A 22,925-nucleotide genomic window follows, 5' to 3' on the forward strand; every position below is an offset into this window, starting at 1 on the left:
GCTATAGATTAGAAGGATATTCATGTTCTTTGTAAAATTTAAAATTCCCATTTACTAAATTAATGAGAAAATGGGAGTAAATGGAATTCATTCTCATAATCGATACATGCCTTTTCTTTCCATCTCAACTTATGACAAAAGCTTTAGCATGGGTAAGCAATAATCTATAGGCCTTTGAAATTCATACCAAATATCTATATTTTTTTTTTATTTTTCAGAATAAGGAAGATAGAAAATTTAGATACACTACTCAAGTTGGATGTTCTTGATTTACATGGAAATCAAGTTAGTATTTTGTAAAGACATGGAATGTGATAAGTCAGTAATGAGGTTTTGGCCTGGTTTCACTTGTGCAAATCGGCTTATAGATTTGTAAATGAAGGTTGGTGGGCAGAAAAAATATTTTTGCAACATTTACACCAAACCTTTTCAAAACTTAACTTCTATACTCACAGCTGTCAAAGAGGGTTTTCAGTTTTACCACGACACTTGTTACTCCCATAGTGGTATTTATTCAATGTGGATCCTGAAAAAACTTTGAAAGATCTTCTGGAAACCCTCAATTCAAGATTATTATCAGAATACTGTAGCATTAAAACCTATGATATTTCATCTCTTTATACTTCATTTACTGTATTCAGTTAAGAACTTGGCTCAAAAATATTATACATTGTTGTCACTTCAAAGAAGATGGTACACCTAGACACTGATATGTAGTTTTTGGTAGAGATTCCTCATACTTACATACATACATGTTACAAATAATTCCAAATCATCTTCCAAATATATGGAAGACGATGTTTTCAAAATGCTGGAATTTTTTATCAACAACATATTTGTCCAGTGTGGTGGACACGTTTTTCAACAAATAGTCGGTATTCCAATGGGAACTAATTGTGCTCTTCTACTTGCTGCCCTATTCCTTCACTATTATGAGGTTGACTTTAAAGCTGATCTGATCCAAAAGAAGGAACTTTGTTTAGCTAGATCCTTTAATCTCAGTTTCCACTATATAGATGACGTATTATCGTTAATCAAACCTTGTTTCGGGGATTTGTTACATCACATCTATCCCGAAGAACTTGTGATAAAGGATACTAATGGCACTGTGATGTCAGCCTCATATCTTGACCTACACTTAGAGATTGATGGTAAAGGAATACTATTGACTGAACTATACGACAAATGCAATGACTTGTCATTCTATATTGTCAACTTTCCTTTCATCTGTGGTAACATCCCTTCAGCACCTGTGTATGGAGTTTTCTTATCATAATTCATATTTTTATGTGTTATAATGTTTGTTTCAATGATGTATTTTCCCTTCATCGAAATCTATTGAATTTTGAATTATTCCTTTTCTTTGAAATACTTATTTCCTGTATGAATTATACAACAGTTGCTTCTGTAGAAGGCATTATGATGATAAATTGAATACCCAAGGGACAGTGATATTGCCTAAAATGTTGATAATGCCTGTGCTTGTAGGCGATTAAGGGTATCATAAATGTTGAAGGCAATATCGCATCACAAGGGCAATCAATTTCACAATCATTGAGCACTGAATTATTTCTCAACACTAACCAATCTAACTACACGTATAATAATACTATATGAAGTTTCTGAATAAGACATTCCTGATCAGCAAATCAAAGAATGAACAAATGTGTAAAACAATCGATGTGCTTTTAAAATTATTCACTTTTAATTACATATGTTGAATACACCAATTATTATAATATTGGACTCATTGTAAAGTAAAGGAGGTTAGAAAATGTTCATTCTTATGATGTTCATTGTTGTCCGTGGGTGATACCTTCAAATTTTTTTACCCAAGCACTGATGGTATCTTTGTGACCGTCAACTCCGAGTCTCAAATTACGATACAGTTATCTCATAGATTCATGTATATAGACACTAACATTTTAATGATTTTTGGATGAGGCTTAGAACAACAGGAAAATGCAAGGCTGAGGAGCATTTTCACACGTTTAAACCAATTTTGTATACATATATCAAAGTTTTTATCAAGTCAGTGCACTGTTTTGTTGTCTTTATACTGCAAACAAATTTTGAAAGAAAATGATGTTTCAAGCAAGAAAAACAATGTTTATATTTGAAGCAAACGACACCCTCACAACTTTGAAACAATGTAGCATTTTTGATGTCTCAACAGAAAGTTATACTCAGTCAGTGACTGTATATCCCTTGATGCATTTTGACTGCTCAAATAAAACGGTTAAGTATAAATAAAAATGGGAAAAAATATCTACACCATTTCAATTGTTTTTCTTGAAACTCAGGTTTTTTGAATTATAACAATACAAAAGTTATAGATTTGCAGAAACTTACTTATATGCTATGTACTTTTGAATTTTAGTATGGTAGAAGTGTTAGCATTATTTTAATCTAAGGGAGATAAGTCCAAAATTGACTAGAATACAAGCATTGTTATCCATGAATATATTATTTCTAATGTATTGTAGATTTCCAACATAGAACATTTAACCCACTTGTCAGAGTTGAGAGTTTTGAACCTCGCTGGGAACATGATTGTACATGTAGATAATCTGACTGGAATGGACTCTCTGGCAGAACTTAATCTCAGAAGGAACAAGATCAAAACCGTGGTAGGTATCTGAATTTTGGTTGTTATTGACCCAGTTTCATAAAAATCTCAGATTGAGATTTCCTCAAATTCTCCCTCAACTCCAATTTTGATCAATCAGATCGAAATAGAATACTTGAGGAAAAACTCAAGAATTTGAAGGTAATCTCAAATTGAGATCTTTTAGGAAATCCGTGTTTGGTAACATTTGAAGTGAAACATTATTTCATTAATGTACATATCATCCTGGATAAATATTGGCTCTTTTTTCTCAGCAAGTTTCCAAACTTTACCATAAAAAATTATCATCTAAAGAATTAATTCCTAAAATTTTAAAGAACAGAGGAAAAAGAGTAGAAATAAGTACAGTTTTGCACAATGGTTTTACTGTAAATTCAGAAACTATTGAGATCATTCATTATTGCAATATGATAATATTAGTCTAAAGTTTTTCGATTTGGCAAAAAATTTCACACCAGTAATGTTTAAAGTTCCACTATAAATAAAAGTTGGTATTATTATGATATTAAGTCAGTTACATTTATTGCAATAATAAAAACATTAAAGAAATTTCTGAATTTACATTATTTTGCAATCATATTTTCAAAATGTAATTTTAACCATTTAATGAAATTAATGAAAGCTTCTTAACTTTGCATCAAATTAAAAAAAATATACACCTAAAAAGGAACAGAGCCGAAAGAGCCAGCACCTTAAAACTTTTTAATAATCTGTGCAAATAATATTGGCACAGTTGCATGTTGAGGTCAGGTTAAACTTGATTTTTGCTCAGTTACAGCAAATACAAATATGATGTTAAGGAGGTAGACCTAGGGTAAGGGACACAACTCATACAAATCATTGGAACATTTGTATTCAGCATCTTACATCAATCTCATGTAAGCATCAAAGTAACTTTGACTGATTTCATTCTGTTTCATATGAAAGCTTGATAGGCTTTGGTGAAATTGAATATGATACAAATATATCACTGATTTCAAGAGTTATGTCCCTTACCCTATGTCTACCATATAGAGTTAGTTTTGTTTTGATGAAATAACTATCACCTGGTGAACTGCCTTTGGTGGGTTACTGGACTATCTTGATAAGGAGATTTTAACTTTCTATCATTCTATAAAATATTTCTTTGTGGCACCAGGCCTTTTTTTTTGTCTAACCATGAAAATTGATAACAATATTGACTACTCTAAGACAGTTAATAAAAACTAATAAAAGCTAGTACTATTTTAACAGTATGGGAAGGTAAATATATTGCTATGCCTTATAGTGCATTAACTGTTGTGGATGCTTTTAAATCTAGTTTTCACTGCTGTTCCAGAAAAAATGAATCAGTATGTGAATAAATGTGTAGAATTCTAATTTGTAGGTGTATTTATTGATATGCTCTGAGAATTGAATTTTAACAAGAGCTAGTTTTACTGGAAATAGATAGAAATTAAAATGATAAATAATGTATCATAGGCTTGGCATAGTATATGTCATGGATTGTTCAACATTTGCTGTGAGAAATATGTTTGATTTCAGGGAATAGAATTGATCTCCTCTTTATTAAATGACAACTCACCTTACTAACTTTCTTAGGTAGTTAACTGTACAATTGACAAAGAGATTAATAGTATAATTAATTTGGAAGAGTGAATAACCAAAATATGATCACAAGTGCTGAAGAACACCTAGATTTAACAAGTGGGCAGAACTTGTTCCGCACATGAGGTAAACCTTAATGTGTTCTTGGCACGAGTGATCATATTTTGGTTATTCACGATAACCAATTGATTATCCTATTTATTATATAGATTTCCTCCATTATTCGTTGTTATTTTCAACATAAACTTAAAATTTTGTGAACGGCGGATTGATATTCATGTTGTGACGTTTTGGCAGGAAAAAACGCGAGAGTGAAATTACTGAATTTATTTCACATTGTGAATTATCGAAAAGAATTACACTGGGAACATTTGGTAAATTACTGCTATCTATATAATAATTAAAATAAACTTAATTTTAAATAAAATGAAAAGTTTGAAATGATTTCTGGTCAATTAATTATCCAGTTATCTAGCTATGACATATCATCAGGTAATTGTTATTCAATCAAAGGAAGACCAACTCTATTCCATGAAGTTAACTATATTACTCGCTGTACAATTGTGAGTTGAGAAAGTACTGGTAAATGTTTTATTTTATTCATTGTTTTTTTTATTGTTGTAAGTTTTCTTTAGAGGTTAAATATTTGTGAAATGTTGTTTTCAAGATTTGTATTATTTTATATCGAAATGTTATACGTCTTTGTAATGGAGATTTAATTTGAAATTTACAACTTATTTGAGGTTGGCTCCAAGTTTAGTTATGTGATAACCAGTTTATATGCATGTACCGTCTTATCAAATTTCAGATATTATGAGAACAGTATGTTGTTGGATGTGAAAGCTGCCAATTAAGAATTTAAAAATTAAAAAAAAATGTTTTGTTATCCCAATTGATCAAAATGTTCATTTCTTATTTTTGTTTTGTTTCACATTACCACACCTAGCAGAAAGGAAAAAAAAAAAAAACAGGAGTTATCTCCCATTTATATCTTGGGATATCATTTTCCTGAAAATATTTTCAGCAAGGTACAGCACATGGTACAAAACTGCATAGTCCAAAATAAAATGTATGTCTGTTTATGATCATTAAACTGGCAGTATTCTCAATAAGGACTATTGTTTATTATATTGAATTAAAGTGTAAGTAAAAATGATAAAGATATATCATAAACAGACATTGATTTCTTTTTGGCCTAATGAAAGGGTTTGAAAATCCAACTTATCTTATTCTTAGCAAGTTTCTTCTTACATTTCTTTCAGGTTGATGTTGAAAACTTGCCCAGTCTTCAGAGATTGTTTTTGAGTTTCAATGACATATCAAGGTAAGAAATTCTTTTAAAATAATGACAGAAGCTAGTTCTTCTATTTCTACACTACATGTTCTGTGAAGGAAGAAATAAATCCTGTGATTTAGGTAATTAATTTCAGATTACATGTAGTATCACAAAGCTATTCTATGGGCATTAGAGAAGATTGTCCACGATAGAATTCTTTGGAATATTGAAATACACATAAATTCACATGTTGTAATTATTGTAGTAAATTCTTTTAGAACTCCCATTTCTTTCATACTGGTTATAAGTAATGCCCCTTCAAAAATTAAGAAGTTTTATACATTGCTCTTTAAGGCTCATGAATTCTGCAAATATTAAAACATAGGGTCATGTTGAATATTTTTGCCATTTCCATTGCTTGTTTAACTTATAATATGATGAATTTTTTATGCTAATTTTTTACCCTACCCCCACATGTGTTTATAGTGCTGTGAAAAAAAATGGTATCCTACTCAAGAAAAAAATTGAAATGCAAACAAAATACTGGTATATTTTGAAGTGCAAAAATGAAATATCTTTTATATTACTGTGAAAATACTATTGTTCATTGGGTACCAATTTTCGTGGTTTTCCTGGGTAGACCAATCCACAAAATTTGGTTCCAACGAAAAGGAGATTTCCATAAATGTGGAAACTGAAATCCTCAAAACCACGAATTCAAGTATCCACAAACTTGTGTTCCTTTCCCTAATCCATGAAAATTAGTATCTATGAAATAAGTACTTTCACAGTATAGTGAATTGAAAATATATTATTCAATCCCGTGGCTACATGTCTTCACTAAGTATACACATTTAGTGAACTATGCTATTGGACGATGCTGCTTGAATTATTCCCCTTTGTCTGTTTAAACATAGAGTTCACTGCAAATAAAGGAAATCAAAAAATTCATGCTGCCTGTCAATAATAAAAGAATGTAGAGAGCATCCTCTCATTTGATATTTTGCTGAAACCTTTTTATGCTTAGTGTATATATTTCTCGCATTCTAAGCTAGTTATTAAAAATGCATGTGACTTTTTAACCACTGGGCAATAGTTAAGTATTTGCAAGTGATTTCCCACCATTTTACATTTTTCATGTTTTCTACAGATTTCATGGGAGAAACTGATTCTCCTTCAGCCTAGTATTCTTGATTGACACTATTTCTCCACTCTCTATCATATAGTTAAGATTTTAGCATGCCCCCTAAAACTTGCATGTTGAAAATCTTCATTTCGTTATCTTTAGTGGAGAGATTAATTTAAACCACTCATCACTGAAGGAGAATCTATATTTGATCTTTCTGAAATTTTAACACATTGTTCCTTGGGACATGGTGGAAAGCCCTAAGGTTTTTGGAGATTTTTACCCCACCCATTTTGAAAATAGGGGACTAAGAAGTTGGAAAATGGGTGTTATTACTAGAATTGAAAAAAAATATTATTGTTGACCCGATTTTGATGTTTTAGATGTCAGTGTGTTTTTTTTTTAAATTCTGTGTTTTAAGGGTCTTTTTCCAGGGTAGACTTCTTTTAAACTCTTTCGGAATTAAAGAGGTATGATTTGGCCATGCCCTGAAAAAAATCTACTTTTTAGCTCATCTGGTGTCCATTGTCATTTGTCATGATCATTAACAGTTTAAAAAAAAATTTCTCCTCTAACACATCTAGACTAATTAGAACCAAAATTTTCCTGAAGGTATTTTGTATAGAACTGATGTACTTGGCAGCTGTTACTAAAAATAGGACATAGGGTCGCACAGAAGTTGTTCACATATACATGTATCTCCGAAACTGTTAGGTTTAACAAAATTCTGACATGGTAAATGTGTACTGCATGATGAAATTTATCTGTTGCCAAATTTTACTGTAAATCTGTTAAGCCATGATAAAAGTTATTGCCCCTTTTTGTTGATTTTTGCCGCTAGTTTGGATATGTTGTTTCAAGTATCAACATAAAGTTTAAGTTCGATTTTTACAAATTCTCCAACTCAATGAATGGGTGTTACATGTATATTGGTATCGCCTTGTCCATCCGTTATTCTGTCCATCTGTCTGACTCTCAGCTTCCAATGGATTAATTGATTTCAAATTTGGTGTATAGCTTTATATAGATTGGGCATATGATGTACACGATTTTGGTTGCTGTCCAATATCAATTTCTTGTACAAGTTGGGGTATTAACTTCATGTTGCTTTTGTTGTTCATGAGTAACAGCCTTTTTTTGTTATGAAAATAGGAACTTAGTTGGTTTGCTAATTTTCGCTGGGATATTTGCGGGTTTCAATTTTTTGCAGTTTCAAAAAATTATTAGTGTTATAAATCAATTTCACATGAATTATTTTACTAGCTTTTCTGTCCACCATGATACAGTTAAATTTCGTTTGTTAAAAGTATTTTTATCGTGAATTGTATCCATTTTTCATGCTGTCATTAACTGATATAAGGGAATCTAAGAAATGCATTAGCATCTACAACAAAAAGTTCATTCTTCCATTTGGCTTCAGTCTTCTTTTCTATGTTTTGGGGAATTAATATATATTCTCACAAGAACACACAATAAAACCTCCTGCAGTTGATTATATTTATTCACATTTCTAGTTTCAATGCAGTAAAATCTGGTATGCTGTCATACTAACAACATCTCTTTGGTTCTAACTTAAAGAACTTTTTAAAATGTCAAAATAATAGTAATATTTATGGGACCATGCAGCTATTTAATCTGTCTGTAGCTTTTTGCTTGTCATGAAACTCCACTATTCAATATTACAGTTGTAACAGGTTACTTTAATTTGTTCAAATACAATTAACAAAGATTTTCAAGATAATTTTACTCTTAGTAGGAAACAAAACCCAAAGGGGAAAAAATCTGACAGCTGGATAGAAAAAATACTTGGTACTTCTGAAGTTTAGGTTTGAAACTACTTTAAATACAATCAATTTTCTTTCTTCCTTTGAAGTAACACTTTTCCTATTGTTAAAATCTAGATTCAATAAATATGAACTGAAAGATCATTTGCAGAATACAACTTCATTTATGGCGAATTGTTGTGTTGTATGGGATTGCTTGGCTGAATCTATCGCCTTATTTGCATTACTAATTTTCATATAATTTAAGATTAGGCCATAAAAAATAATAGTCTTGTTTCCTGCTACCAGCAAAAAAAGGGTTGGTAGGCAGGGAATTTTTTTTTTCAAAAACAATTTACATTGAGTTAATGGGGAAACAATCTAGACTTTAACAGTGCTTGAGCCAAAATTACCATAAAGTGTAAAGGATAGGCACAAAAACTAGGGTAGGTAGGGTAGCAGGAAACATATATTTAATTTGTTTTTTTGCCTTATTGATAGGTAATTGTAACCATTGGAATTGCTTTGCTTCTAGTTCCTTTCAGTCTGTTTCATTATCAATTGGGTTTAGTAACATTTGCATGATTTGAATAAAATAGAAATTGATTTATCTACAATAAAATATTGTCTGTTGAGGTAAAAAAATTATGGTTAAAGTTTTCATTTTGTATTGTGTTATGTACTAAGGCATACTCAAGAGTTAGATAGTTTTCTTCTGTGTCTTTGAAAACTTTTTATTACTGACAATAATCGTTACGTGTCCTTTCTTCAAAAGGAAAATTGAATTTTTAATTAAAATTACACCTCTCTACAATTGGTGTTATTGAAAAGTGAAAGTATCACAATTTACAATCAATTTGAGTTGAAGGAATAACATGTCACATAGTACTGAGCCCGAGTTCAGCCTTCAAGTGTCAAAATTGATATACAGTTCATCATAATGTATCTTTAATGTGGGGATTTATTTGGATTTGAACCTTTATTGAGATGTGAAGTATCTCTTTGACAGTTTTGATAGGCTGGTGAACCATATTGTAATCTCAAAACATTAAACAAGAAACTTTAAATAGATAGCCCATTGTTCTCAATGGATTAGGAATTTAAGATGTGTCATTACATAAACCCAATGTAAACAATATAAAAATTGTCTTTTGAAATAGTTGAAAAAATTGAGTGCAGAAAATTAGAGTGTGATATTTTGAAACTATGTGTTGTGTTTTGATTCTAATTGACTTAAAAATGAGTGAGAGTAGAAATGGAATGACATTTTGGAGATATCGACTGGATTGTAAAAACAAAAGGCTTTGAATAAGGACTATAATATTTTACAGAAAGATTAAATTTTTGAGTGGCTTTTCACAATGTCTTGGAGAGAGATAACAGAATTTGAAAGATTTAAACGGCACTTGTTTCATTGTTTATGTGAAAGACACAGACAGATGGATAGGCTAGATGTGAAAGGAATTTCTTTTTCAATACACAAGACAAGAAAAGGTCATGATAATACAGATATTTCACCTCGTCTGGCTTGTGGAAGGAGGAGGTAAATTGGTGGTACTTTTTTGTCAGCCTGGCTATTATAAGTCGGGTTCTTTCTTGTACAGTGTTGTGGTATGTTGCTTCCAATAAGAAAAGAAAAAGAAAAAGAAAAAGAAAAAAATTCTGGGAATGAAAACATGGATGCTTCAAGTTTAGCATGTCTGATCCATTCACATCTCTTTTTTGTACAAGATCATGTTAAATGCTGTTATGGTTTGTGCTGCTGTAGTCTATTTATGAGTAACATTTTCTGTTACTAATGATTAGAAAAAATTTACTCCAGATCATACTAGTATCTTTATGTAATTTAGGTGCTGACAATTTAGCTTCTATAATTGCAGGTACAGATTTTTTAAATAGCAACCTTTTTCTTACAATTTTGCACATTTTTGTAGTTGCCCTAACCTCTTACCACCCCACTTATCCTATATGGTGCACTGCATTAGAGTACTGTTGTTCCTATTATTTGACCTTTTGAAACAAAGTTTGGTTTACTTATGAATGCTCTCAGAAATTGGGGAGTCACCTACAGTGATCAGTCCACCTGTCCATCCATCCCTCTTTTCTGCGTCAGTGTGTTCTTTCCATCCATCCATAACAAATTATACCCAAGCTTAACTTTGTTGTCTTTCTAGATTAGCTTTTGATATTTTGCATATGACCAAATATTCCTAATGAACTTTGACCTGAGTCAGATGGAAAAATAGTACTTGAAAGACACTAAAAGTAAATTTCAACCAATACTTAGATGTTGTACAAGAATATCTGTTCCATTAAATACCAAAAGTGACGTGTATTTGAAATCTTACGAATCCTTGACAAATAGAGGAATAAAAATAAAATGTATACTCAAGAGAAGTGCCAAATAGACCAAGCGGCAGTTACAAGGATTATTTTGGTGTTCTGGATGACATTTAGGCATTACCTCCGGGTTAGATTAGCAGAAAAATGAATCACACTTTGTACCCTAATATTACTAGTGAATTGTTCCTAGGGTATTCTTGTTGTTTAAAGTGGTCCATTATATCCAGATAAATGATATTGTGGAGCTACAGCAGAGAATGACAGTAAAATAATAAATGTAGGCCTATGAAATCAATTATTAGCTGTCCCCATATGGGCAAACAACATCAAGCAATGTGTCACATACCAAGGTTGATGACCTTCCCCTTTAAATTTTGTTTCTTTTTATTTGTATATTTATTTTGCTACATTTGTATTTTGATGCTATAAGTGACATCCAACCTTTTTTGTTTGGTATTTGAAAATAGGATGATTAAATTTAGAATACTGAAAAGTAAATTCAACTAGCTCTTAGTACTGTAATGAGTATGCGTGCATGCATACGTAGGTTCATCTTAAATCAGGGGTGGATTCAAGGGGGCGTGGCGTGCGTAAGCCCCTCCCCCTAAAATATGCAAAGCATGGGTTGTCAGGAGGTTTTAGGTTGAAAGTTTAATTTCTTGCTAATATTACCACAAAAAATATCTACATTGCACCCACTCTAGAAGAATATTTCAAAAAATTAACCTCAAAAGAATTTTTTGCCTCACTCCACTTTGTGAAATTTTACCTGTGTGTGCCCCCTCCCCCCCACCCCTTTATCTAAAATCGTGGATCTCCCCCAGTAAATTTCTCATGATTTATACATGCAAGTCTATGACTGTTAAAATCCTTCATATATATTATTAGTTTTGTATGAATGATGCCATACAAAGGTCATATTTGCACAAGTTAGTTGTGACAATATTTAGTATATTATTTTTAAGTATAAAAGGACCAACTACAGTATTAGGAGGGTGTTCATGCAAAAACCAGGCAGTGGGTGGCGCATCACAGATTTTTTTCTCAAAAATTTTTCACCCATCTCATATCACAATTGCATCCTTTCTCAGAGTTGTAGGTTTTGATTAACTTCAATGATTAAAGAGATATAAATTACATGGACAGCAATGAAATTTATTGAAGAAAGGGAGATAACACTTTCATTTGAGCAAAATTTGGTTCCTTTGTTAGGGAACTTCAAATGTGTTGTCAGAGCCATCCATTGTTGATTTAAAACAAACATTGTCTTATTCAACATATGTATAGTATATACATTACATTGCAACAAAAATTTCAGTGGGATAAAATTTACCCTGAGCTAACCATATTATATGATCTGCCTGATTTTTATTTGTGCAGCCTCTTAAAAAAACCTTCAAACACCACAGCGACAAACTTTATTTACTCTACTACTCAAAAACTCAATCCTGCTTCAAATACAATGTAGTATAATATTAAAATGTGTTTAGATGCTGAACAATTCATTTTTTATACCATGAATGAGAATGCTATAAGGACTTCTGCTATTGAACTTGTTCTGTTTCAAGACTGTCTATTGAAGGTAGGGAGAACTCATTATTGACAGGGTTTTATTTCAGCAGATTGAATTTTATACAGTCATTTTATAAGTTTAGTTTATTACACTACAACAGAAATTCATTTAGCTTTAATTTCACTCTGTTTACATCAGATCTAGATCTCGATTCAGTTCTTTGTAAAATCTCCCACTTAGGTAGATACTCTCAAATTTCTGAGATTTTCTTCATAACTTTAATTTTAAGAAGATGTTATATACTTTACTGACCTGTTAAATCAGATGATAGCTACAGTAAAGTAACATTAGCTTTCTGATTCTCAGGGAGCTTTTTTCTTTTGTAAAATCAATCTTTTGGTTCAATTCTAGGACATTTGGCTATGATTACTTGCTTCAGTCAATGGTATAAGTGAGATACGCAGGCCATTAGTAACGCTTCTCCATCTTGTTCTGTTCTGTGCCAGTCTGACCATATCTTGCCATTTGTATTCTTCCATTTCCATTTCAGATCAAAGGGTTTCTTCTCCAGGTGTTTCTTGCTCTTTCAAATTTTCTTTTCCCTTGAGGATTCCAGTGCTTGTCCAGTGTTAGGGTAAAGCAGGGGCCATGGGCCATATGCCAATTGAAGCTGGAAATTGCCCATTAAAGTAACAGGGTTTTACTTATAATGTCCCATTAACATCTTGAATACTTGTAGTAAAGTTTGAATATGGCCTGTTGAAAAATTCTTTCCGACCACTGCTTGTCTGGTGATAGATATAGATGGCTTTGTGGTATGTACCCTATCCAGTAGTGCCATTTCCACTTTTTAAAAATCTACAGCTATTGTTTGGCCATCCGATTCTTAGTACTTGTCTTTGGCAGTTGTTGATGAACTCTCTTAAGCTTGTTAAGGAGGCATTCTGTAGCTTTTCAAGTCCCACAGCCGTATACTAGGATGATCTTAACGTTGGCTTTGACTTACGGATTTTCTTTTGTAAAATAATGTTTGTGATGAACTTTGACTGTACAAAAACTTGTGAACTTTAAATTTTATCATTAGATATAACAATGTATTCTCAATTCAGAAACTAAAATAGTATCCTTTTTAATCAGTTCAATACAAATGAATGAAAACCTTATAAGAACATCATTAAATGTGTTTGTTTATTGAAGAAAGCAATTTTTTCTCCTTACTTTAATTTTCTGATTATGTAGATCATTTAGTACTTAATGGGACATGAGAGTCAATGTAACAAAATACAAAGCAGATATAACACGAACATGCAACATTAAAATGGAATCAATAAAAACCGGTTGTAGACTTTAAAAAACTGCTCTATAAAAATATCTGGCATTACTTGCTAAGAGGTTTGAAATTTAATTTTAAGTACAGCTTAAATTCTGCTTGACTTGACACAAAAATTTAAAAATGTGAAAAACACTATCTGTTTTAAAGTATGTAGATGCAGTAAAACATTTGGATTTTTTACACACAAAAATTATATTGTGGTTTAAACTTGCTACCATCTTCATTGGTAATTTTTCTACATTTACTATTTCCAATGTATACCTATTATATTTGATGCACAGTACCTTTACATGAAATCATCCTGTCAGTTCCATTGTCATTTTTTGGGTGATAAACTTAAAAATAACTATACCAAAGTAAGTACATTCACCTGACATCAAATTTTACAAAGATGCTACATTTTTTGTACATCTACTTCATCTGCCTTCCCAATACTTTAAAAGTCGTAATTCTTGTTGTCCAGTTGCCAAGTGGATTTATTAGTTTTGGGAAAACTTCACTTGCAATGTCTACATATTGGTTTCAGTTTTAGGAAAAGTTTCAGGTCATACTGTTCCATGGTTACTAGAAAAAATTCATTCCATGGTTACTAGAAAAAATTGTAAAATTTTAAAATATTTTTATAGCACTGCTGACTTTCTAATATTTGTGGTCACACTTTCCTGGGCAACTGGCAATTACATTCCATCAACACTTGATACTTGTTGCAAAAGTTAAGTATCAGGTTTTAAAAGTGTCTTCCAAATAATGTTACTTGCATATCTACTTCCTGTTTTCTGAAAATGTAACATTTATATCCTGCCAAGAAGAAGAAGATTAGAGGTTTCTTCCAAGACAATCTCTTCTTGTTTTGATAAGCTTTCAAAGTTAGTGATATTTGTTCTGTTGTGCAAGATTGGTTTTTGCTATTTCAAGTCCAGTTTTTACTTGACTTGAATATAGTTTGCTGTGTCTGCCTTTGTGGCATTATTGCATCTACTTTAAGAACTGTTTTATATTTTGAAGACAGCTGATTCTGCAATTTGTATCTGACCTGCTTTGATTACCTGTATTTGCCTGAAACTTAAGCAGGTTTGCACAGAAAATGATTACAGTTTACACAAGTTTGTGCTACCATAATATCAAATGAAGACATTAATATATACAGTAAATATTATACATGCAAGGTTCAAACGACACCTCCATTTCATACTTTCTAAAGAATTACTCTATTGTTGATGTTGTATATAAAATAAACGTTGTATTTTAACCCAGATCTTGTCCTTGTTATTTGTCTCTTTTTATTGAAAACTAAATCCAGTGAAAGTAAACATTCAGGAATTCGTCCACCGCCACTAATTGACAGCTTGTCTATTTAAGAGGATTTGAATTCTACGAGATGTGAACCATAGTGATTAGTAGTATAGACTTGTGTTCATTTTGTTCAGATTTATTTTTTCTTTGTCGTTTAGAAGTTATTCACAGTTTTATGTTGTTCTGAAATATGTGAAATTAAATCTTAAAATTAAATTTTGATTACTGATAATTGATTGGTATGACAATGGTGGAAACTAAATTAGTTTTAATTTCTAAATTTATTGGTGTTGTTTGGTATATAGTTATTCGTGCTTAGGGAATGTGCTATGGAGATTTCATAATCAATTTTTCAAATGTTGTGGACTCGGAAATTGATTTAAGATTCATATCTTGACATTGAAATCTGGAGTATGGGATAATATAAATTGGTGTGCACTTTGACATGAATTGGACTAAGGATGTGTGATTTAGTATAAAAAATGGTTTGAATGTGAATTAGAAACGAAGTATAATGTGGCATTATAGGAATTATAGGGAAAAAGTGAAGAACTACAAAAATGGAAGAAAGTGAGTTCCATTTTATTTTATTTAATGGTGTAAGATGAAGTATAAACTTTATTGATGACATAAGGGGGTTTTAATGTCCTTGACTACCTTTTCAGGTCTTGCATGGACAGATATAATTGTTTGTTTTTGGCCCTTGCTTTTTTTAGTTTCACTGTATACAAAAAGAAAGATGCAGTTATACCACAAAGAGGGACATAGTCTACTATGTTCATGTCAAGCAAAAACTGGACTTTATATAGCCTAAACCTAATAACTAGAAGCAGTGCACAAAATTCCTTTTAAGTTTCTTCTGAATATTGTGCAGCTGTGGTCTCACTTCTATGAATGGTCACTGATCTGGCCTGGGCTTCTAAAAGAATCTCAAATTGAGTTTCTTCAAATGCTGAGTTTTTCCTCAAATCATTAATTTTATGTGATCAGATTGTTTGAAATTTGACTTGGAAGGATTTGAGGAAAATCTCAATTTGAGATTCTGTAAGGAATTGGATCCTGTAACTTTATAACACTGACTTTTTGCAGTCATAGTGAAGCAAAAATTTTTGGGAAATGTCCATGGGACAACCACCAAGTTAATTATGTACAAATGTAAATGAAAATTGCACCATGGTCCATCCAGCTTCTTGCAGTAGTTATTGTTGTTAGAACTATATACATTAGTATAAGGGACATTGTTATACTTGTAAGTAACATCAAGCATGCAGTTGATTGTTTGAATGAGTTTCTAATGTCATGTTGAATGGATAATAAATGGTTCGTTTTAAATCATTCAGATTCCACAGAGAATAAATTTTCAGATTCACTAAGTAGTTACTTAATAAATTCTGTATTAAACATGGGTTTTTAATGGCTGTTTTTGTAATGAATTACTGGTATTCCTAAACCTGGAACATTGTGCCAACTCTTGTCCTTCAACTGTAAAGTTCAATTTGAAACTCAATATCATTTACTGGTTCCTAATATCATGCTATCCAGTGTATATTTTGTCAGTGCTTTATGGTTGTTTCAATGATCATGACTTTTCTCTATTATTGTCTTCGTGCAAATGTCTGTTACTATTTGAAAACATGACCTGGTATTTAAGTCAGAGGAGGCAAATTTGTTTTTGACAAGAATATAATACATTGACTGATTTATAGGAATCTAAAGGCAGCATCCTTGATTTTCTTAGTGACAAAATCTTATCCTCCTTTGTTATTAAATAGAGACTCACGTTTCATTCTAAAAGACTGAATGATTAGTGTTCCCTGTAGATTTTAAAAAGGCCGAAAAAGGGCACTCCAGCACACTGGAGGCAAATTTTATACCATTTGAGAATGAATATCTATTTCGGGAAAATTGATAGTAAGTTCAGGGGATTTGAAGGGCAGTGCATCATACCCCACCAAAAAGCATCTGTAGGGAACACTATTTACCCTTTTTCACCAGAGTAAATCAGTTATTTTGTCCTAATAGAAGGAGCAATACATTATCTAAAATGCTAGAAGATGAACTTCTCTTTTCTGTTAGTAAATTTTCAGCTTTAGACAGGATAAACATCAATATGTTTCTTTTTCAAAAGATCCATTCAATGGTTTTGATGCATGTGTAAGATCATTTCCAAAACTTCTTATAGCCTTGGTTAAGTGCAATATAGATGTCTGAACACAAAGGGCATTTGAAACTGAGATATGTATGCTTTGGTTCGGATTTTAATAAGACATAAGAGAACATTAATCTTATGGTTCAGACTGTATTAAACAAAGTCATATCTGAGTTGTCATATATGAAGTCCTGTGGGATAATATGCTATTGATTATATCTAATTTAACAGGCATTTAAGAGGAAGGCCACTTAAACAATTATCTTTTTGGAACTCTTTTGATATTACACGAATAATCCATTTTTAATGTAAAAGTTTGAAATGCTTTAAATAAACACATATAAGTGGGTAAATATTACTCTATTGAAGTATTACTAAAGGAATATCAAGTGTTTATTTGTTTATTTGGCTGAATTAATAAATCATTAAGTTATGCTTTTTGTGGTCCTTGAGTTTGCATGGTTTTTAACAATTTTCACAGAGTCCTATGGCTTTAATATATTTTTCGCTGTCTCAATATCCAGTCTGTCAGTTTTACTGTTTATACTTTATTCAACAGTTGATAGAAAAATGTCCTTACTAGCTGAAAATGGAGGGGCGTTGCACCCAATCCTCAGAGATCTGTGCCCCTCTTAGCACTATTATGTTCATATTCATGTCTCCCAAGCCATCTCTTTCTGAAATAAATCTTGAGGGTCAGTGGTCTATTTCATGCTAAAGTGCCCTTTATCAGTGTACACTTAAATTTTTTTTAGATCCTAGTTTTTAGACCTTAGCTAGAACTCTGTGGAAGTATGCACTTTAAGGAAAATAACTACACTTAAAATAAGGCCAGTATTTATGGTCATCCCTCAATCTGGCATAACTTAAATTTTAGCCCAAGCAGTGTTAGGTATTAAGTGGAATTAAGCGGAATTTACACAGGTGCCATATCTTAGGACAATACCATTTTTTAAATATTATGATTTGTATAAACTTTTGTAATCTGGTGTGTTTTCTCAAGCTAAAGTCATATGCATTCCTTTGTCAGAGTTTGACTTCAGATTTACTCTATGTAATTTACGATACCTAAGCAGGATGTTGTACTTAAGACTTGCTTGATGATGAAGTTTTACAATAATTGTACAATGACTGAATTCAGATTAAAAAAAAAAAAAAAAACTCCCTTCAATTTTGTTTACAATTTCGTAATACTAAGTACAGTACCTGAACCGATCTGTGCAACAAAAATTGCGATCGGTCATCGATCAAAGATCAGTTTCCGGTCAGTCATCACGCAGAGCGGTCACTATATTTTACAGTTTTTGTTGTTTTCTTTGTTAATTTTACACATATTTACATAATGTAATAGATTTAAACATCAATTTATACTTTTATTTTACATTTCTGACGTCATTTTACATAACAAAACTGCGATCAGATCGGTCACCGGTCATTGGTCATCGATCCATCAGTGATCAATCAGTCAACGGTCATCGATCCGTCAAATCGTTGCATGGATCGGTTCAAGGACTGTACTAAGTATCAGATTATTTTTGTCTTATATATTATGCATTGCATTGGATTTTTTTTCTGCATCTGGTGCTTTCTCTTTCTTTTTTTTTATTAAAGAAAGTTTCTGTTGAATATTATTTAACTGAAAGATAATTCTTTGGTGACGTTCTGAACTGCCTAGGTGTACCACAGGCTTTACTGCCATGTAGTATACAAGGGCTTATAAAGACCAAAATAAAAATAAATTTGTTACAAATGGTTATAACAATTAGAAACAACAGTAAGCTTTCCATTTTTTTCTTTTCATTTTTTCATTGGCAAAACATTATAAAATACTTGAATTTTCTGGAAATGTTTGACTTTTCTCTCAATCTTACTTGATTCTGTGAACTTAGGCTGTGGCTGATAATCATGGGGTCAGTTGGGTAAAGTTAAACAGACATATATCATTTTTTGTCTAATGGAGATTAACATGTTTGATATGATTGTAAATTTTTCTTACTGTTTATCAAAGCTTTTCCAATATGTCAGTTATATGAAGGCTTTTCCAATATGTCAGTTATATGAAGGCTTTTCCAATATGTCAGTTATATGAAGGCTTTTCCAATATGTCAGTTATTTGAAGGATTTTCCAATACATCAGTTATTTGAAGGCTTTTCCAATATGTCAGTTATATGAAGGCTTTTCCAATATGTCAGTTATATGAAGGCTTTTCCAATACATCAGTTATTTCAAGGCTTTTCCAATATGTCAATTATTTGAAGGCTTTTCCAATTTGTCAGTTATTTGAAGGCTTTTTTTTTCTTTCTTTCAGTTTTGAAGATATTGCCTGCCTTGGTGAATCTACAAGTCTCACAGAAATCTCTCTTGATGGCAACCCTATTGCTCAGGAGCAGTACTACAAACAGATTGTACTGCGACACATGCAAAACCTTAAACAGCTGGACATGAAAAAAGTCACAGTAAGTTGTTCTAGAATTAAAATGATCAGAAGCTGTGTAAGAATTTTGTGCAATTTATTGAAACTTTCAAAGCATTTGCTCTGAAGTATTTGTAGATATGCATGCAACTTTTGATTGTCTAGAAATCATAGATATGTGAGTAGTATCTAGGGATTTATACTACATTTATTATATATGTCTGTTGTTGTATCATGCTTTTTTGACAGGATGTCTCATTGAGTCGCAGGTCTCAACCATTTAATCCCCTGTATCAACTTATGTCAATGCCAGGACTCAGGTCCGGGCTTGCTAGAACTGGTGTTTCTGCTTCACAGACTTCTGACACGAACTCTAGTCCAGGTCTGAGTATCCGTCAAAAGCCATTTATAGGACCTTTTGCTAGTGGAGAATTGACAAGTGTTGAATCTGAAGAGAAGATGGACAGAAGAAGATTACCTTCTGGGAAGCCACGGTTTTTAATGGTGAGGGCGACAGACTGGGCAGTGAATACAACAAGCAATTCCAAGTCTCAAACAATACAACAGCCATTGTTGCAGAAAGAGGCAATTTTATCAAACAAAACAGGAATGGCAACTACTAGGCCTGCTTTCCCTCTCTTTAGATCTTATACCTCTTTTGAAGATTTTAGGAAAACAAAAGTAGCATCAAAGAAAAGTGCTGCAAGTTTCACTGACCCACTCTGTCCGTCTCCAATGTTTACTTTGTCACCTGTTGAAGGGAGAGATGACCTGAACTCTGAAATTTCTCAGGAAAGTTGTTTGACATCAACATCAAAGCCTGGTTCTGTAAGCTCTACAGAGAAAGATACAGAAAAGGTTTCAAGTGAATCTAATGCTAGAAGTATCAATGACCATGGAAAGACTGGTGGCATCATTTTTAATGAAGAATTGAAGTTTGAGAATGGAAGTCAACAAGGATTGGATATGAGCCAGAATAGTCCATCAATTGGTGGAAATGAGGATGTTTCAGAAGATGGTCACAGTGTATCTACTTCTAAGGAAAAAGTAGATTTGAAAATTTTTGATACTGATGTAACCAAGGCATTGTCGGAAAAATTGAAAAGAGCAGGAGATAAGATAGAAAGTGCCATTCATGAAAATGAGTCTATTTTAGATGAATTAAGACTAACCAAACTTGAAAATAAAACTGACTCAGAAGCTTTAAGTAGTGAAGTTAGTAGTAGAAGTATAAATAAAGAATGCAGCTCCAATGAACATGGGGATGAAATTAATTCAGATGTAAAAAGGGAGAAGAAATCTTCTGAAGAAAAGAAATCTGAGAGTTCTATGGCCAGTAAGAAAACGGCTTGGGACCAATCTGTTGAGACAGTCTTAAGTCAGCGGCCTGGCTCAGAGCACTTGGAGAGTAGGAGAAATGTAAAAGTTGATCAATCTAATGAGAAGACTAATCGACCTTCCTCTGAGCATAAAGAAAAAAACAAAAAGAGTCTGATAGAGAGTGTTCTACTGGGGTTGAATGTCTTCAAAAAGGACTCGAAAAGTTCAAAAACTGATGAGTTACAAGAAAATATGAATTACAACTCTTACGGTTTTGTGAAACAAAAAGAAACTGATCTGCAAGAAAAAGATACATCAAAAATGACACCTCAGAGACCTGTATGGAGAGTTATCGATAAGAAAATTGTAAAAATGGCTTGTTCAGAGGAAGATTTGAAAGAAATAATTAAGCAACCTGAAGGCTTATCTAACACTCAGTCAAAACTACCAGTTGATGAAAGTACAGTACTCCCAGGGATGGTTTCTACCTCTGCTTCTAATGGCTCTGTGAGTGAATTGACAGAAAACATTGAGATGGTTCCACAAAAACCAAGTTTGGCAACAGGGAAGTATGACATTTCTATTACAAGAAATTTCTACTCCAAAAGTAGTGGGGTTGACCAAATTACTATGATAATCCCTAGAAGTCCAAATGATAATACTGATACTGGACAAGAGAAAGGTGTATTAGATAATGGAGAAAAGCAAAGTTGTGACTCAATGAAACCACTAACTGAAGAACAAAAGAAGGTCAATGATGCTGTTCAGCCTGAGGACTTGAAAACTGATTCTCAACAAGTCAATATATCTGCATTTAAACAGGAAAAAGTTGATGCCCCACTGGTCAAGTCAAAAGCTTCACAGGAAAGGTCTGAGAGTAAAGATAAAGCTGATTCTAATCTAGAAATGCTGCAAATAAATACACTGAAAAGGGAAAGCCACATTGAGAAACTGGACCTGAAACTTGAAAGGGAGAAGTCTGAAACCCATAAAATGCTGAGAACTTCCCATTCCTTACCTAATCTATGGAAAAGTGATAAAAATAAATCTCCAGTCAATGGTGCAAAACCTGAGAAAAAGTTTATGAAGATCAGCCAACAGAAGGAACAACATGAGTTTTGTGTAAAGGGTAGACCTGATAACTTGACCATTCAAAGAGAAACCCCTATTCAGGGGAAAGCTGTCATGCAAACTATACCAGAATCAGAGCAGGTTTCATCACCCCTCTCTGCTGGCAAGAAGATGAATGCTGAGATGACTACCAAGTTGCCTAAATCTGCTTCAGCACCTGCCCTTATATCACCAGGAGGGAGCATAGAAAATTATGTAGAGGGCCAGATTGCCTCTCCCACATCACCTTCTACGCCAATAGAAGCTGAGTCTACTCAGCCAAAGAGGAAAAACTCTGGTACTACAATGGGACAGTCAGTAGTGAAACAGTCATACAAGAACACCCCACTGATGTTATCATGTTCAGCAGTAGTTCCAACCACACAAAGGGTAATATATGTGCATGCATGGTTTGGCATATCTGCTAATAATTATGTTAAGGCAGCTTACTTTATATTATTTAATGATTGGTTAAAATGCATTTTTGAAATAAGGGCTTATTGCTGTAACCAAAAAGTATTAAAAAGATTTTGATAATTTATTTGGCTTTTCTTCCTCATTTCTCATAGTAAAAAAAAAAGACATATCTTATAAATATTTCAAATTTCGGCATGCTGTACACCTGTTCCAAGGAGTAAGCTAAGGAGTAATTAGTATGAAATAAAGTTTTTAAAAAAGAAGCCAAATCGAACACTGAATTAACTATTGATCATAAGGAATGGAGATGAAAATAAAAATGCTTTTAGATAAATATTTTTAAAATAGTTTTATGCACTCTTTCCATGTGTCACATTGAACATTGAACAGGGTACTGGTACTATTTGTTCTTTAAATAGCATACTGTCCTAGAATTTGACTTTTCTCAAATTTATAGAAATCATTCAGAAAATGTTTCATAAAGCCAGTGTTACAGCATAAATTACCCTTATTTAAAAGATATAAATAGCTTGAGGAAGGGAAATCAGCTGTATTTAATGCCTGAAAAGCTTTCAAATTAATAACTTTTGATGAATTTGTTAGAGTCAAATGCTCTTTCCTAATTCACTTAATTGATTAACCTAAAATGGAT

The 22,925-nt window shown here is 32.4% G+C and overlaps 1 protein-coding gene across 18 annotated transcripts in view; it reads left to right on the top strand.

The window, feature by feature from the left end:
- The window catches only part of LOC148621170 (leucine-rich repeat-containing protein 49-like), an 87,372-nt gene that overhangs the window by 24,627 nt on the left and 39,820 nt on the right, over positions 1-22,925 (top strand). For 13 of the 18 annotated variants that reach the window (XM_088575261.1, XM_088575262.1, XM_088575265.1 and 10 more), the window contains 5 exons: positions 219-285; positions 2,487-2,630; positions 5,479-5,540; positions 19,322-19,469; positions 19,676-22,246. In XM_088575261.1, coding sequence (XP_088431387.1) covers positions 219-285; positions 2,487-2,630; positions 5,479-5,540; positions 19,322-19,469; positions 19,676-22,246 — 2,992 coding nt within the window. Of the gene's footprint in view, positions 1-218; positions 286-2,486; positions 2,631-5,478; positions 5,541-9,344; positions 9,925-14,861; positions 15,434-19,321; positions 19,470-19,675; positions 22,247-22,925 lie in introns of those variants that run through there. The other 5 variants (XM_088575276.1, XM_088575277.1, XM_088575278.1 and 2 more) reach the window with 3 other exon arrangements.

The sequence above is a fragment of the Perna viridis genome, chromosome 3, assembly GCF_037379345.1.
Source record: "Perna viridis isolate PV_CMFRI_1.1 ecotype Kerala chromosome 3, ASM3737934v1, whole genome shotgun sequence".
NCBI lineage: Eukaryota > Metazoa > Mollusca > Bivalvia > Mytilida > Mytilidae > Perna > Perna viridis.